The sequence below is a fragment of the Nicotiana attenuata genome, unplaced genomic scaffold (assembly GCF_001879085.1).
Source record: "Nicotiana attenuata strain UT unplaced genomic scaffold, NIATTr2, whole genome shotgun sequence".
Lineage (NCBI taxonomy): Eukaryota > Viridiplantae > Streptophyta > Magnoliopsida > Solanales > Solanaceae > Nicotiana > Nicotiana attenuata.
In genome coordinates this window covers 50,802-65,464 of record NW_017673613.1, presented here as the reverse complement: position 1 = coordinate 65,464, position 14,663 = coordinate 50,802, and the positions used below count along the sequence as shown (strand labels likewise).

General features: G+C 36.0%; 2 protein-coding genes across 2 annotated transcripts; one reads left to right on the top strand and one right to left on the bottom strand.

Moving 5' to 3' along the window:
* The first annotated feature begins 389 nt into the window (after positions 1 to 389).
* On the top strand, positions 390 to 3,788 carry LOC109216865 (peroxisomal membrane protein PMP22). Its single transcript, XM_019381083.1, has 7 exons — positions 390 to 690; positions 820 to 918; positions 1,050 to 1,151; positions 1,349 to 1,424; positions 2,901 to 2,971; positions 3,066 to 3,151; positions 3,423 to 3,788. The coding sequence occupies exons 1-7, from the start codon at positions 619 to 621 to the stop codon at positions 3,472 to 3,474; spliced, it is 558 nt and encodes a 185-aa protein (XP_019236628.1). The 5' UTR covers positions 390 to 618; the 3' UTR covers positions 3,475 to 3,788.
* A 237-nt stretch (positions 3,789 to 4,025) lies between these two features.
* LOC109216863 lies at positions 4,026 to 4,559 on the bottom strand. The gene is made up of 2 exons (XM_019381081.1): positions 4,341 to 4,559; positions 4,026 to 4,238 (listed from the first exon to the last, which is right to left on the bottom strand). The coding sequence occupies exons 1-2, from the start codon at positions 4,557 to 4,559 to the stop codon at positions 4,026 to 4,028; spliced, it is 432 nt and encodes a 143-aa protein (XP_019236626.1).
* Between the last annotated feature and the right edge of the window lie 10,104 nt (positions 4,560 to 14,663).

Sequence of the window (14,663 nt, the reverse complement as noted above, 5' to 3'; positions counted from 1 at the left end):
AACACAATTATACTAAATTATTCAAGGAGCTTTGAAGAGAACACCCTTGCAACCCAATAGAACTGGAAGGATACACATTGAATCCGAACCAGTCTTTAAATTCCTGCATTTTACTTCTATTTTCAGTTACATTCTATTTTTATTTTTAGTCGACTAATTAGTAAACTAGTCAACTACTTAGCATACAAAAAGAAAAATTGCCAATTCACCCTCTCTTGTGCTTTCACTATTTTCCAAGTTAAAGTGATGTGATAGTTTAACAAAATTTTGCACTTAAGGCATAACGCTGAAAAAGGAAAAATAAGAAGAAAAGAAAAGGACCGAAAGTAAGATGTACAGTGCAAAATGAAAATTCCCTCCATCATCCCGTTTATTTTATTATTTAAACAAAGACTCAGATGATGAGAAAAATGGATCTGCGATGTTCAAGTAAATGAACGGAGGCTTCCACGAAATGTACAAAACGAAAATCATAAATAAAAAAATAACTCACATACTAATACCAACTAACTATATAGAGAAGGAAGATTGTCGAGCAGTGCTTTAAAGAAAAAGAGGCTAAATTTCAGTCAACGGGATTTGTTGATTCATCTTTTGGTTTGGTTAAAGCTCAGAATCATGTCTGAAATCGTTAAAGAAGCTTGGACAAAATATCTAGCTCAACTGCAACTCCATCCTCTTAGAACCAAGGTCCTATTTTTTATTTTTTATTTTTGTATAATTTCATATTAACATGTCCGATCTTACCTTTCCTTTTTATTTCTTAATCCTCAATTTGAGTTTGTTTGATGTAAATTTGTATTTTTATTTTCACCATAGGCAATCACTGCTGGAGTTTTAGTTGGGAGCAGTGATGTAATTGCTCAGAAGATTTCTGGGGTCAAAAGGCTTCAAGTCAAAAGAATACTTCTTCTAATGGTATTTGTTTATTTCCTAATCTTGATTGGGAGATCATTGTGTAGGTTAATTATGGTGGTAATTTGATGGTTTTTGGTTGTCTGATCATTGATTTTTTCTCTGTTCTATTTGTTTATAATTTGCATATACAGCTCTACGGATTTGCATATTCAGGACCATTTGGGCATTTCCTGCATAAATTGATGGATGTGATTTTTCAAGGAAAGAAGGGTAATACAACAGTTGCTAAAAAGGTTAGATTTTTCTTTCAAAGTTCCAATTTATTTTTCAAGCTGAGTGTTCAGTTTGTAGAATCGAAAGATAGGCAGCTCAGCTTCTGTGTTTTGTGATAACTATTGGTCTAACTTTTATTTTTTGGAATGCAACTCTTATGCTTATGGTAATAAATAAGTTACTAATTACATTAATAGATTATGTTTTATCTTTTTAGGTTTTGTTGGAACAGTTGACCTCATCTCCTTGGAACAACTTCTTTTTTATGATGTACTATGGCTTGGTTGTTGAAGGTAACGGCCGATTCATATCCATTTTTTAGAAACTGAAAAACGATACTAACTGGAATACTGTATCTATCCGGCTTTTGTAAAAGCTAAGTAGACTAATAGTACCTTTAGGAGATAATTGATCTTTCTCTGCAGAGGCATGAAAAAATTGGCACTAGTTTAACATATATTTTTTAGAGGAAATGTCGCTTGGTTGGTGCTGTGGGGGTTGAAGTTTTTCTCTTAATGCTAACGTCTGACTAATTTAGCCCATACTTATTTGGAATGGTAGTAGAAAAAGTTAGTTTCTTGGAGGGGATAGCGAATGGACTTCCCTGAAGTCTAATGCTAGTCGCCTGCCACATTTTTGGTTCAAAGGTGATGAAACCAGAAACTTGGGGAGGGCATTTCTTAGTCGGAGTGTAGTCAAGCCGCTGGAGCAAAAGTCCTCTTGCTGACAAATTTATCATTTGTATTACTAGGCCAACAAGTTTTAGATGTTTCCTGAGTTCAATTAGGATAAGTTTTGTTCTTTATCTTAACTAGTACATTTGTATTTTTCAAAAGCTTAGCATGATTAATTGGATATAGACATGAAATGCAGCAGCGAATTTATTAGCTCCCAACATAACAAGTTTCGCTCACTTATTTACGGCACACCAATCGATTGTCCATACTGCAATTGATTTCCTTGGAATATCGCTGCACGACTGTTCTAAGATTAAAGCTTGCTTGTCAAAGTAAGCTGAATAAGAAAAAGGAAACAATAAATTCAGGGCCAAGTCAACCTTTTCTCCTTGTTATTCTTTATCCCAAAGTAGATGAAATTTCTGCCATTTTAGTGCTTTGTAGTGAACATACATATGCAATAGAGAATGTGTTGATCGGCTCTAGATCAATTTTCTTCCTTTTGTGTGTGACTACTTTGAGATCAGATCTTTATCTAACAAAGCATGAAACTAATTGAGATGAAATCCAGTGTATTGCAAGATTAAAGTCTTCTCTCTGTGACATCAAAAAACACATATTCCCCTCCCAGTGACTTCTTTTGACATTTTGTTGAATTATTTCTCTTTTTCCAAGTGTTTTCTTACCCTACATGCAGAGGTCATCTCCACCTTCCATTCCATGAGTACTTATGGAATTTCAAATATGTGACTGGAAAAAGAAAGAACTAAACTGCCGTTGTAATCGATATGCAACTGGAAATCATTAATAGTTTATGCAAAGTCAATCTTGTTTGTAGTATTCTGCCTTTTGTTTGTTAATATCTGAAAATGAGGTATCTTCCAGGAAATAAAAAAAAACAAATTTAAATCCGGAGATGAATACAAGAAAATCAACACTTGCGGAATGCATTTGTTCCCTTAAAAAGTAGTTTATGCATAGCAAGGATAAAAACCAGCTCATAACTGAAGCAGAAAAACAGTCATGGAATTGTCCATTCACACTGTCAATAATGTTGGTGTGCCTAACAAAAGCTAACTTGTTGTATCACAGGGAGGCCATGGGGTCTAGTCAAAAACAAGGTTCGAAAGGACTATCCCTCTATACAACTAACTGCATGGAAGGTAAATGAATTCATTAATTATCATATCTTTTTTCACAAGACAAAATGTGGTTGTCCTAGCAAATTTGTAAAACTAAAGGTGTGATTATATGCAGTTTTGGCCAATAGTTGGCTGGATCAACTACCAGTACATGCCCCTGCAGTTACGCGTTCTGTTCCACAACTTTATTGCTTCATGCTGGTCAGTATATTTTTCCCTCCCCTATTTGGTGGTTCTGATATGTTTCACCTTCAAGCAATGGAAGTTTTGCATTCTTTAGTAGTGGCGAAGCCAGAAATTTTCTCAAGGTGTTCAAACTTGAAATAAGTAAAAAAGTAATCCGACAAAGGGTGTTCAATACATGTTATGTACCTCTAAAATATAATATTTTATCTATATAAGCAGTGTAGTTTTCCAACAAAGAAGTGTGCCTTCACCCTTTTAATAATATTTTTCTCTCATATTATATTAGGGCAATTTTCTTGAACTTGAAGGCAAGATCAGTAACAGCTAAGAAGGACTAAAGCTGATGAGGATTCATATGTATTTCCTCCTCTTTGCCAGTAGTTAAGGTTTAAGTTTTAACTTTCACGGTCATATTAGTGATCTGTTCAGTAGATTCTTCAATTTCAAAGTTTTGACTTACTTTGATGAGACTACATTATGCTAAACTTTTCCTATGTTTCTTGTGAGAGAAGTTTGTTTGGAAATTAAACTGTTGTATTGCAGCATGATCATTTCATTCTGAACTTATTCAGAGTTATCAAAATTAAGGAATACGAATTGTATACTTGGGCCAAGACGTATACGAGTAAACTTTTCAGGAGGGTTTTTAGTTAACTGAATTTCTTTTGATTACACAAAGAGTACTTTGCACCCAATGCTCACACTGGATAGCCTATGAGCTGGTAACAATTTTCCTTGCAATGGCCCTTCATCTTACAATGCTCACACTGAACTGTGTTGTAGTTCCTGTCATTGTAGCCTCTTTTGGGCTTCTGCTGTGAATTTTTAGAGTCCATAAGGCAGTGATTTCGTTTCCCTCTCCAGAACTGACGAGACCTTGAGGAGAACGTTATCTTTGAGTTTCATCCTCTATGATCAAAGCATAGGCTTGGTTCAGAGTAGGCTCAGTGGTCTTCATCAATATCTGCCTCCTAGCTTGAGCATAGGAATCATTTAATCCTCCTAGAAATTGAAGCAATCTCTGTTGGTGAAGATGTTCAACATAGTCTTTAGATTTCTCACATCCACAACTAGGAGTAGGAGCCATAGCATCAAATTCATACTAAAGTTCCTTCAATTTTGTGAAGTAGACTGAAACAGAATCAGTTCCCTGCGAGACCGTTGCAATCGCACGATGCAACTGATAGATTCTCATACGATTGACCTTATCAAATCGCTCTTGTAAATCCTTCCAAACCAGATGTGCATTGGAAGCATAAACTACTCCACTCAACAGATGTGGAGATACTGTGTTCATGATCCAAGAGAGAACAATTGCATTGCATGTCTCCCAATCCTCGTGCAATGCAACAGGAAATGACTCCTTAACACATGCACCAGTAACAAACCCTAGCTTTCGCTTGGCTTGAAGCGCAATTCTCATCGATCTTCTCCATAGCCCATAATTCTCGGATCCTTTGAGCTGAACGGAATTAAAACTGAGCTTGGAGTGTTCGATGGATGTACAAACATAGGATGTGTATGGTCTATCTTAATGGCTGCCATTGTTGTCGATGAAGAATCCCCCATTGTTCGAGCTAACTGAACGAAGATCAGAAATCGGCCTAACAACTACAGAGAAGAAGGGACAGTTGACTTACAGTCACGAAAATGTGATGTGCGCAATCAATTTGCTGCCATAGCTCTGATACCATGTTGAGATTTAGCCATGGAAGTTTCTAGATTGAAGGAGAAGAAGAGAATGGAGAAGAAGCAGAGCAGTTCTATTATTTTTCACTAACTGTTATGAGTTGTACAACTGTATTTATAGACACTAACTTCTATTAACTAACAATTAGCTACATAATTAACTGTAATTATCACTAATTCATTTCCTAACTAACCCACGTCATCATTCCTCTTAACAGCTACCGACCGAAAAGACTGGAATACGGAACATACGCTATTAAATTGAATACCCATAAAAATACATGCAGTAGTATTATGTATACTAGATTTCGAAATTTGATTTTTGAGATAATTTAGCAAACAAAGCCAGACATTCAATATGAAATAGACGATTTGCTGCATTAAGGCGTATAAAATTATTTAAAGGACTTCTATTAGAAGTCATTTTAAAAGTAGTAATCTATACTATATTAAAAGCACGAAAGCCCTATCAAAATGTCGTTCGCCTTTTTTACCCTTCGTAAATGCATTATATGTTGGATACAATTGTAATTGTAATAACTATTTTTTTTTTTGGGAGAAAAAATAACATTGCCGTGTACTTGCTTAGAGTTTATAATTGTTTGGGATTCTTTTGTTTTTGTTTCCTTTAGCTTTAGGATTCTTAAAATTCTTTTTTTCTAAATTATGGTATTTTTTTTCGTTGTCCCCTTTTGTGTTGGTCTACCGTCTATTGTCCCTTTTGTGTCTGTTTAGAATTCAATTTACATTGTCTCTTTGGTGTAGGTCTAGGATTCAATTTAGTCTCAATTTACTGATCGTATGTTTAGGATTTTTAAATTACCGGTTAATACTTTGTGTCTTCACTTTGTTTAGGTTTTAGATTCACTTTAGGTTTCTAGAATTTTAGAATCAAACAATCTAGAATAAGGAGAACCTGGCATTTTTTTTAAATATAAGTAGTCATTATTTTATATTCTTTATCATAAGATGTTTATAATATCGATGTCTGCATAAGAAATTAGTTTGTGATTTGATATAAATTTTTTAACTTGTACTATTTTGTTGAAGTTTTATAATAATGGTTGTTCGTGCCTTATCACTATTAGTTGAATGATTGTATCAAACCAATCAATTTTTTTAAGATTTTCTCCTCTATTCTATTCCAATTTGCCGTTATAAATAGCTACATGATTGTTCCTCAAATCTTCTCCTTTTTTTTTTTTGAGCGAAAAATCTTCTCCTTTTGATACACAATTTTTTTTATAGAATTGTTGCTTGATAATTTACTTTGCCTTAAAAACAAAGTGATTTTGTTCTTTAGTGTCTAAACATATATATTTGTTCGTGCATTATTGATAATTGATAAACAACTCTACTCGAAAGTTTGTCAATTGTAATTTTTATTTATAATGTCTCATATATGATTATTGGTTAGTGTCTCATATCTGGTATAAAATTGACTCATTTATGAATCTTGTGCAGGTTATTTGGCTAGGTGTATTCATCACGTAAAATTGGTTTGGCATTCTAACTCGTATCAATTAATATTTTATTAATCTAAAATTATTTTCTCTCTATAGATAGTTTTAATTACTAATTGTTATGCCAGCTCAAGTAATTCATATTTTGTAAGGAAAAATTAAATTTGATTACCTCTTTTAATTAGCTATATTATACATATCATAATTTTAAGATTTTGTTATTAAAGAAGTCCTTGGCAATTGGCGTCATTGCACCTAACCAAAATTTGATAGTTTTTATTAGTTCAAGTAAACAATTCTTCTTATCGATCTTATAAATAATATTTTATACAATTTCTTTATTATGATGTAATTTATTATGTTCTGAAAGTTATATAGCTTTACTGCAGTTCAACTATGATTTTTCTTTTACCATTTGAGCTTTGAGATTGAGGTATTCTGTAATATTGAATTACATAAACTATATGCTAATTTAACTGCTTTAGTTTTATATGATATTTATGATACTATTGGAAAGTTGGTTTTACTATACGTAAAAATTATGCCTGATAAATGAAATGTGTTCTTGCATATATGTCATAAAAAGCATATTAATCCTTAACTTTGAGGTGTGTTTTTGTATGTCATAAAAAGCATATCAATCCTCAAATTTAATAGTAACGCATTCTGGTTGGATTAAAATACATTAGTGCATTAGCAATCTGTATTATTGGTCCAAGTATCTAAATCTTCTTTTAGATAAATTTTTTAATATTTTGATTGACTTTGATGATTTACTGCCTTTTTCGTATTAAACCACTTGTGTGCATTTGATTTCAGGTACTCACAATGGTAACTGAAATTGAATTTACGAATGAATGTGCTACTTAACAGTTTGAGCAAATTTAATTCTCAAAGGGTAATAAAAGTCTTACTTATTAATTATGGAGTAGTTAAAGAATTTAAAAATGCAACAAATCAAGGCCTTAGATAGATTCTGACATATCTATATGAGGAGGTAATGTTATTTTCATTTTTGTATTATATTCAATATTTTTCACATTATATTTAGTCATGATATTGAATTATAGTAAAACTCCTTAAGGCAATATCAGTTACATCATAAACTTACCGCATAAATGATCGTAATCTCTAATTTTCAATCAGTGTACAAAAAATTTTAAGATTGTGTTCAATAATAATACTATAGTCAAAAAATGCAACAATCAATTTTTCACTGATAGCTTTTTCAAACAGTTTCGTTTCGTTCGAAGAGATAGTCAAACCAATGGAACAATATTTGGTAATTTCTTCATATTTCATTAATTAATCTTACATTATGAATACTATTCTATTCGTATTTGCTATATAATTCTTAGTAGTAATTATTTACATTATTAGCAAAATAGAAGCAACAATTATCAGTTTCATATTTTTATAATTTTTTCGCTAACTTTTATTTTGTAACTCAAATATAAATATTAAAATAATATTATGTAATCCTTTAAAAAAATCCTTGAGTCGAGGTGGCGTATCCTGAAACTAGTAATAATAAAAGCACCTCTTTGGTTCAGTCAGCCGAAAGTTTAGCTCATTAGTATTATGAGGAGTAGGTCGGAATTATTTTTTCTTACATTAATTAGATACAGTGGCTTTTATATAATTTCTACCAACCGTGTGAAACAAAAATTTGAAATAACATTATCTTTAAGTAAAGTTGGCTTAATTTTCATGTTCAAGTTCATTTGTGGTTTTACTCTAAACATATCCGCAATAATTAAGAACAAATTTGCATTTTACAAATACAAATTCTCGTCAAAGTGGACTGGTAGAATCAACCCAAGCATTAGACTTGTACACATATTTTTGTACCAAGAGGCTCTTGATTCTTACCTTTACCTCCACTCATGAGGAACATAGTTAATTAATTGATGTTGCACTGCCAATTTACACCACATCAGGGTGCATCAATTTCTCCATCTTTAGAGCAGTTATTTAGAAAGCCACAGCAAAAATGTAACAATCTTCAAGCAATTTTCCTCTCTTTCTTAGTCGTTTTGTTTCATCTTATATGGCCGTGCTTGATGGAATAAAATGAAGTTTGAAAAAGAAAAACAAGATTTTTGGCACATACCAAAATAACTTGTGGTCCTAAGCATATTATATCACAATATTTTATAACTAGAACATACTAAAAAGAATAATAAAAGTGACAGAAAATGCATGGAACGGCGCGTGATTAGTATTTTAAAAATGGCGATTGTCCTTTTTTTTTTAGAACAAAAAGGTTGAAGGCTTGTAGTTGAGAGCTAAAAACGCTAGGGGAAAACAAGAATACAAGAACTATCAAGAAAACAGAAAAGAGTATTAATTTTAAAGAGACACTGCGGCTGATTCAATGTGTCACAACATTCAATAAGGCAATAAGTCCTCACTGTCCTCTATATCTGTCTAGCACCTAGACTAGACTAGATACTCAAATAAATACATACAATTCTAAGAGAGTAAATTAATTTCAACTCCCAATTATTGAGCCAACAGAAGTAAAATTCAGCTCCCAATTGGGCCAGCAGAAGTCTTGTCATTCAAAATTCTGGAGAAATTATCAGAGCGAAATTTTGGTAATTAATGCCTTTAAGAATGAACTTTAAAGACAATTGAATAATAGCAATGAGAAAAAAGAGAGGAAACAGATAGTACCTTCATTGGAAAAAGCTGGATAATAAATTAAATTTTTTAAATCAGCGGAAAAGAAATTAAAAAAACTACGTACAGGATAATATATACTCCCTCCGGTCCACAATAAGTGACCAATTTGCTTTTAGAAAAATCCTTTTGGCCACACCATTTTTGGCCAGATTGACCCAAATGGGGTCATTAAGGTAATTTTATGCCCCAATTAGGGTTTCAGGCGAATCTTTATACCGATAATACCCTTTTAGTTAGGTTTGAATATTTCTCTCCCACCCATTTAATAGTTGTCTTCTCAATGCATGGAAGATCTTAAAGGCAGAGGCGGATCCAGGATTTAAAGTATATGGGTTCCTGTCATATTCTCAAATTAATATACAATAATAACTGGGTTCACAGTTATATATTTATAAATATTTAGTGAATTTTTAATAGAAATACAGGGTCTACGCAAAAGCTACTGGGTTCCCGGGAACCCGGTAACTGGACTCTAGATCCGCCACTGCTTAAAGGTTGCAAACCCTATTTCCCATAAACCTTTTTCTTTTTTTTTTTTTTTACATATTTTCAGCCTTTTTTTATGTCGTATACACATATATATTTCGAAATTATTCATCTATATACATGTATTTGAATTTGCATTTCGTATATTTTTAGTATTTCATTGTGTATTTTATATATTATTAGTAGGTCTTCAAAGCCCTACTATTTAAACAAAACTAGAAGGCCGAAACCCTACCTAAACAAACCCTAGATGGTCGAAAACATACTTAAACAAACCTTCATTTAAACTCCTATGTTCTTCTAAGTTTGAGTTAATAGATTAAGGATGCATTCGAAGAAGAATAGCACTTCAAAAGTATATGTTGTATTTTCTGGTAAAAGGCCAGGAATATACTACTCATGGAGTGAATGTTCTCCTATGGTTATTGGGGTTAAGCGTAGCATCTTCCAGTCTTTCAAGTCTCACAATGCGGCTATATCGGCGTTCGATGAATTTGAAAAACCTGCTGAAGGTAAACAAAAACTCAAATCTATGGTTTTTGTTGTTTTTTATGGTAAGAAGCCTGGAATATACAAATGTTGGTCTGAGTGTATTAAAATGCTTGTTGGAGTCGAGGGTAGCCACTTTCATGCTTTCCAATATTATGATGAAGCCTTAGAAGCCTTCAACAAATTTCAAAAAATAAGTTGTTCATAGGAAGAGTCAACTTCAAGCTCGACCGTTGAAGAAAGTGAAGAAGTGGTAACAACTGAAAGTGCGGCAAGTGCTATTTCATCTGCTATGTTAGCTGGTATATTTATTGGGTTGAAGCTTTCAGAAAATGTTGGAAAGTAATTATTTCAATTTTAGTTCTTACGTTATCTTGTGTTAGAAAAGTGTTTGTTATTTCTCTTTGGTGTGCAAGAGTTGAGGACTTTGTTTTTCATTTTGAATTTCAAGTAATGTATGAAGTTGGGCATGATTATTTCATGTTTACGTTCTTTATTATCTATGAAGTTCGAATTTTATGACTTCTTTAGCATTTCGATCATGTTTCATGCAAAATATTCCAAGGAAATAATCTGCATTTTGTACATTAATTTTGTATTAATTTGTATTCTTAAAATATTTTTGTTCACTTTTTTGTCACGACCCGGATTTCCCACCATCAGGAGTCGTGATGGCGCCTACTAATGTGAGCTAGGCAAGCCAAACCTTTAATCTAAATACTTCATTAACCAATCATTTCTTTTTCTAACAATTATAAGGCGATAACGTGATAACAGCGGAAATTCAAATATAAGCGTAAGACAACAATAACATATATGGAAAACTGTATCTATTACAAATACTTAAGCCTTAACCACCCAAAACCTGGTGTCACAGTATCACAGATGGTCTAAGATTGCTACATACAAGGTCTGAAGAAATAGCAGTACACTGTTTCTGGATAAAAGGAAAACAAAACAGGAAATAAGGATAGAGGAGACGCCAGGGCCTGCGGACGCCTGCAGGTCTACCTTGGATCTCCGCGTGAACTGAAAGTAGCCTCCAACCTACGGTCCGAAGTCAACAGCACTGGGATCTGCACAAAAGAGTGCAGAATGTAGTATCGGCACAACCGACTCCATGTGCTAGTAAGTGCCTAGCCTAACCTCGGCGAAGTAGTGACGAGGCTAGGACCAGATTACCAAATAAACCTGTGCAGTTCAAATATATATACAGCGGGAAAAGAAATACAGAGATAACCAGTCAATGTGGGAGGGGGAGCATGCTGTGGGGGAGATAACAATTCCAAATAGAAAGACATCAAGTGACGAAGGAAACAACATAACTCAGATATCAATAAAGAATCGGAAATCAATAAATGCACGGCATTACCTTCGTGCTTTTACTCTCGTCCTCACCAAGCAATTATATAATAAAATGTGCACGGCATCACCCTTCGTGCTTTTACTCTGTTTCCTCACTATATAATCAATAGGATTGGCACGGAATGGTACATCGTGCGGCATGGCATCACCCTTCGTGCTTTACACTCTTTCCTCACAATCATACACGGCATCACCCTTCGTGCTTTATACTCTTTCCTCACAAAACAAACAATGCACGACATCACCCTTCGTGCTTTAACACTCTTCCTCACCCAAACAACAATCACAAACAATAGGGCAAGGGAATAAATGAAATTGCAATAAAGATCCCGGCAAGGGAACAACATTTCAACAAATAAATCCCGGCAAGGGAAAAACATCAATAATATCAACATCCCGGCAAGGGAGATAACAAATAAATCAACAATAGCTCGGCAAGGGTGTCAACATGATAACTTCTTTTTTTTTCTCACTTTTACTTCACAATTTACTTCATAACTCGAGCCAATGCTCTAGAGATTCAATTATCACTTACACTTTCACAATTCGTTACATAACTTAAGCCAACGCTCCTCAATGTTCATAAGTTACAATTCCTTCCACAAACTTTATACATCGTATAGATACCATCACCAAGGCATGAAAGATACAATGAAGTCATGAAAATCACAATGTAAAGACTCACGTGCATGCTAGACACCAATGTATAGATACTCGTCACCATGCCTATACGTTGTACTCAACAATTAACACTTAACAAATAGGACTCAACTCCTAATCCCTCAAGCTAAGGTTAGACCAAACACTTACCTCGATGCCACGAATGCAATTCACGTCTCAATTATAGCTTTACCCATTGATTCCACCACCACTTCGTTCGTATCTAGTCACAAGTTACTTAATTACATCAATAAATGCTAAATGAATCAACCCCAATGCATGAAAATGAGTTTTCCCAAAGTTTTACCCAAAAGTCAAAAATCGACCCCGGGCCCGCTTTGTCCAAACTTGAAATTCGTACCAAAACCCGATTACCCATTCACCCCCGAGCCCGGATATATAATTGGTTTTGGAATCCGACCTCAATTTGAGGTCTAACTCCCCAAATTTCAATATTCTTAGGTTTTTCCCAAAATTCCCAATTCCCCCATGAAAACCCTAGATTCTAGGATGAAATCTTATAAAAAGAAGTTAAGAAGTAAAGAAAATGAGTTAGAAATCACTTACCAATGTTTTGGAGAAGAAAGGTTGTTTGGAAAGTCGCCTCTTATGTTTTTGGGGTTTTGAAAAATGAAAAATAATTGAAAATCCCGTCTATTTATACCCCTCTCAGACCCCCTGTGCAGACCGCACGTCTATCGGACTCGGACTCCCAGGTCGATGCCCCAGGAGGCTGACCTCTCCACTGAACACGAACAGAAGGAAAACTCTTCAATCTTAACTGACGAACCTGCCGGTCTAGAATAGCTACCGGCTCCTCCTCATAAGACAAGTCCTTGTCCAATTGGATAGTGCTGAAACCTAACACGTGGGATGGCTCGCCGTGATACTTCTGAAGCATGGACACATGAAACACTGGATGCACGGCTGATAAGCTCGGCGGCAATGCAAGTCTATAAGCCACCTCTCCCACTCGATCAAGAATCTCAAACGGGCTAATGAACCTAGGGCTAAGCTTGCCCTTCTTCATAAATCTCATCACGCCCTTCATAGGCGACACTCGAAGCAATACCCGCTCACCAACCATGAATGCCAAATCACGAACCTTGCGGTCGGCATAGCTCTTTTGCCTGGACAGAGCTGTACGAAGCCTATCCTGAATAACTCCGACCTTGTCCAAGGCATCCTGAACCAGATCCGTACCCAACAACCGAGCCTCTCCCGGCTCAAATCATCCAACCGGAGACCGACATCGCCTACCATACAAAGCCTCATACGGAGCCATCTGAATACTCGACCGGTAGCTGTTGTTGTAGGCAAACTCTGCTAAAGGCAGAAACTGATCCCACGAGCCTCCAAAGTCAATAACACAAGCTCGGAGCATATCCTCCAAAATCTGAATAGTCCGCTCGGACTGCCCGTCCGTCTGAGGATGAAATGCTGTGCTCAACTCAACCTGTGTGCCCAACTCTCGCTGAACTGCTCTCCAGAAGCGCGAGGTAAACTGCGTACCTCGGTCCGAAATGATAGACACGGGCACACCATGAAGGCGAACAATCTCCCGGATATAGATCTCAGCTAACCTCTATGAAGAATGGGAGACTGCCGCAGGAATGAAATGTGCTGACTTGGTCAGCCTATCAACAATGACTCATACTGCGTCGAACTTCTTCTGAGTCCGTGGGAGTCCAGTAACAAAGTCCATAGTGACCCGCTCCCACTTCCACTCAGGAAGCTCAATCCTCTGAAATGAACCACCAGGCCTCTGATGCTCGTACTTAACCTGCTGACAATTCAAACACCGAGCCACATATGCAACGATATCCTTCTTCATTCTCCGCCACCAATAATGCTGCCGCAAATCCTTATACATCTTTGCGGCACCCGGATGAATAGAGTACCGGGAGCTATGGGCCTCCTCTAAAATCAACTCTCGAAGACCATCCACATTAGGCACACAAACTCGACCTTGCAATCTCAAAACTCCATCATCACCTAAGGTAACCTGCTTGGCACCTCCGTGCTGCACCGTGTCTCTAAGGACACACAAATGGGGATCATCATTCTGCTGATCTTAGATACGCTCGAATAATGAAGAACGGACGACTGTGCAAGCTAACACACGGCTAGGCTCAGAAGCATCCAACCTCACGAACTGATTGGCCAAAGCTTGAACATCCAAGGCAAGCGGTCTCTCACCGACCGGAATATAAGCTAAATTGCCCATACTGGCTGACTTCCTACTCAGGGCGTCGGCCACCACATTGGCCTTCCCGGGATGATATAAAATGGTGATATCATAGTCTTTCAACAACTCCAACCACCTCTTCTGCCTCAAATTCAACTCCTTCTGCTTGAACAAATACTGCAGACTCTTGTGATCCGTGAACACCTCACATGCCACGCCATACAGATAATGCCTGCAAATCTTCAATACGTGAACAATGGCTGCCAACTCCAAATCATGAACCGGATATTTCTTCTCACGAATCTTCAACTGCCATGAAGCATAGGCAATGACCTTGCCATCCTGCATCAACACAGCACCAAGCCCAATACGAGATGCATCACAATAAACCGTATAAGGCCCTGAACCTGTGGGCAAAACCACACTGGTGTCGTAGTCAGTGCTGTCTTGAGCCTCTGAAAGCTGGCCTCACACTCATCCGACCATGTGAACCAGGCAC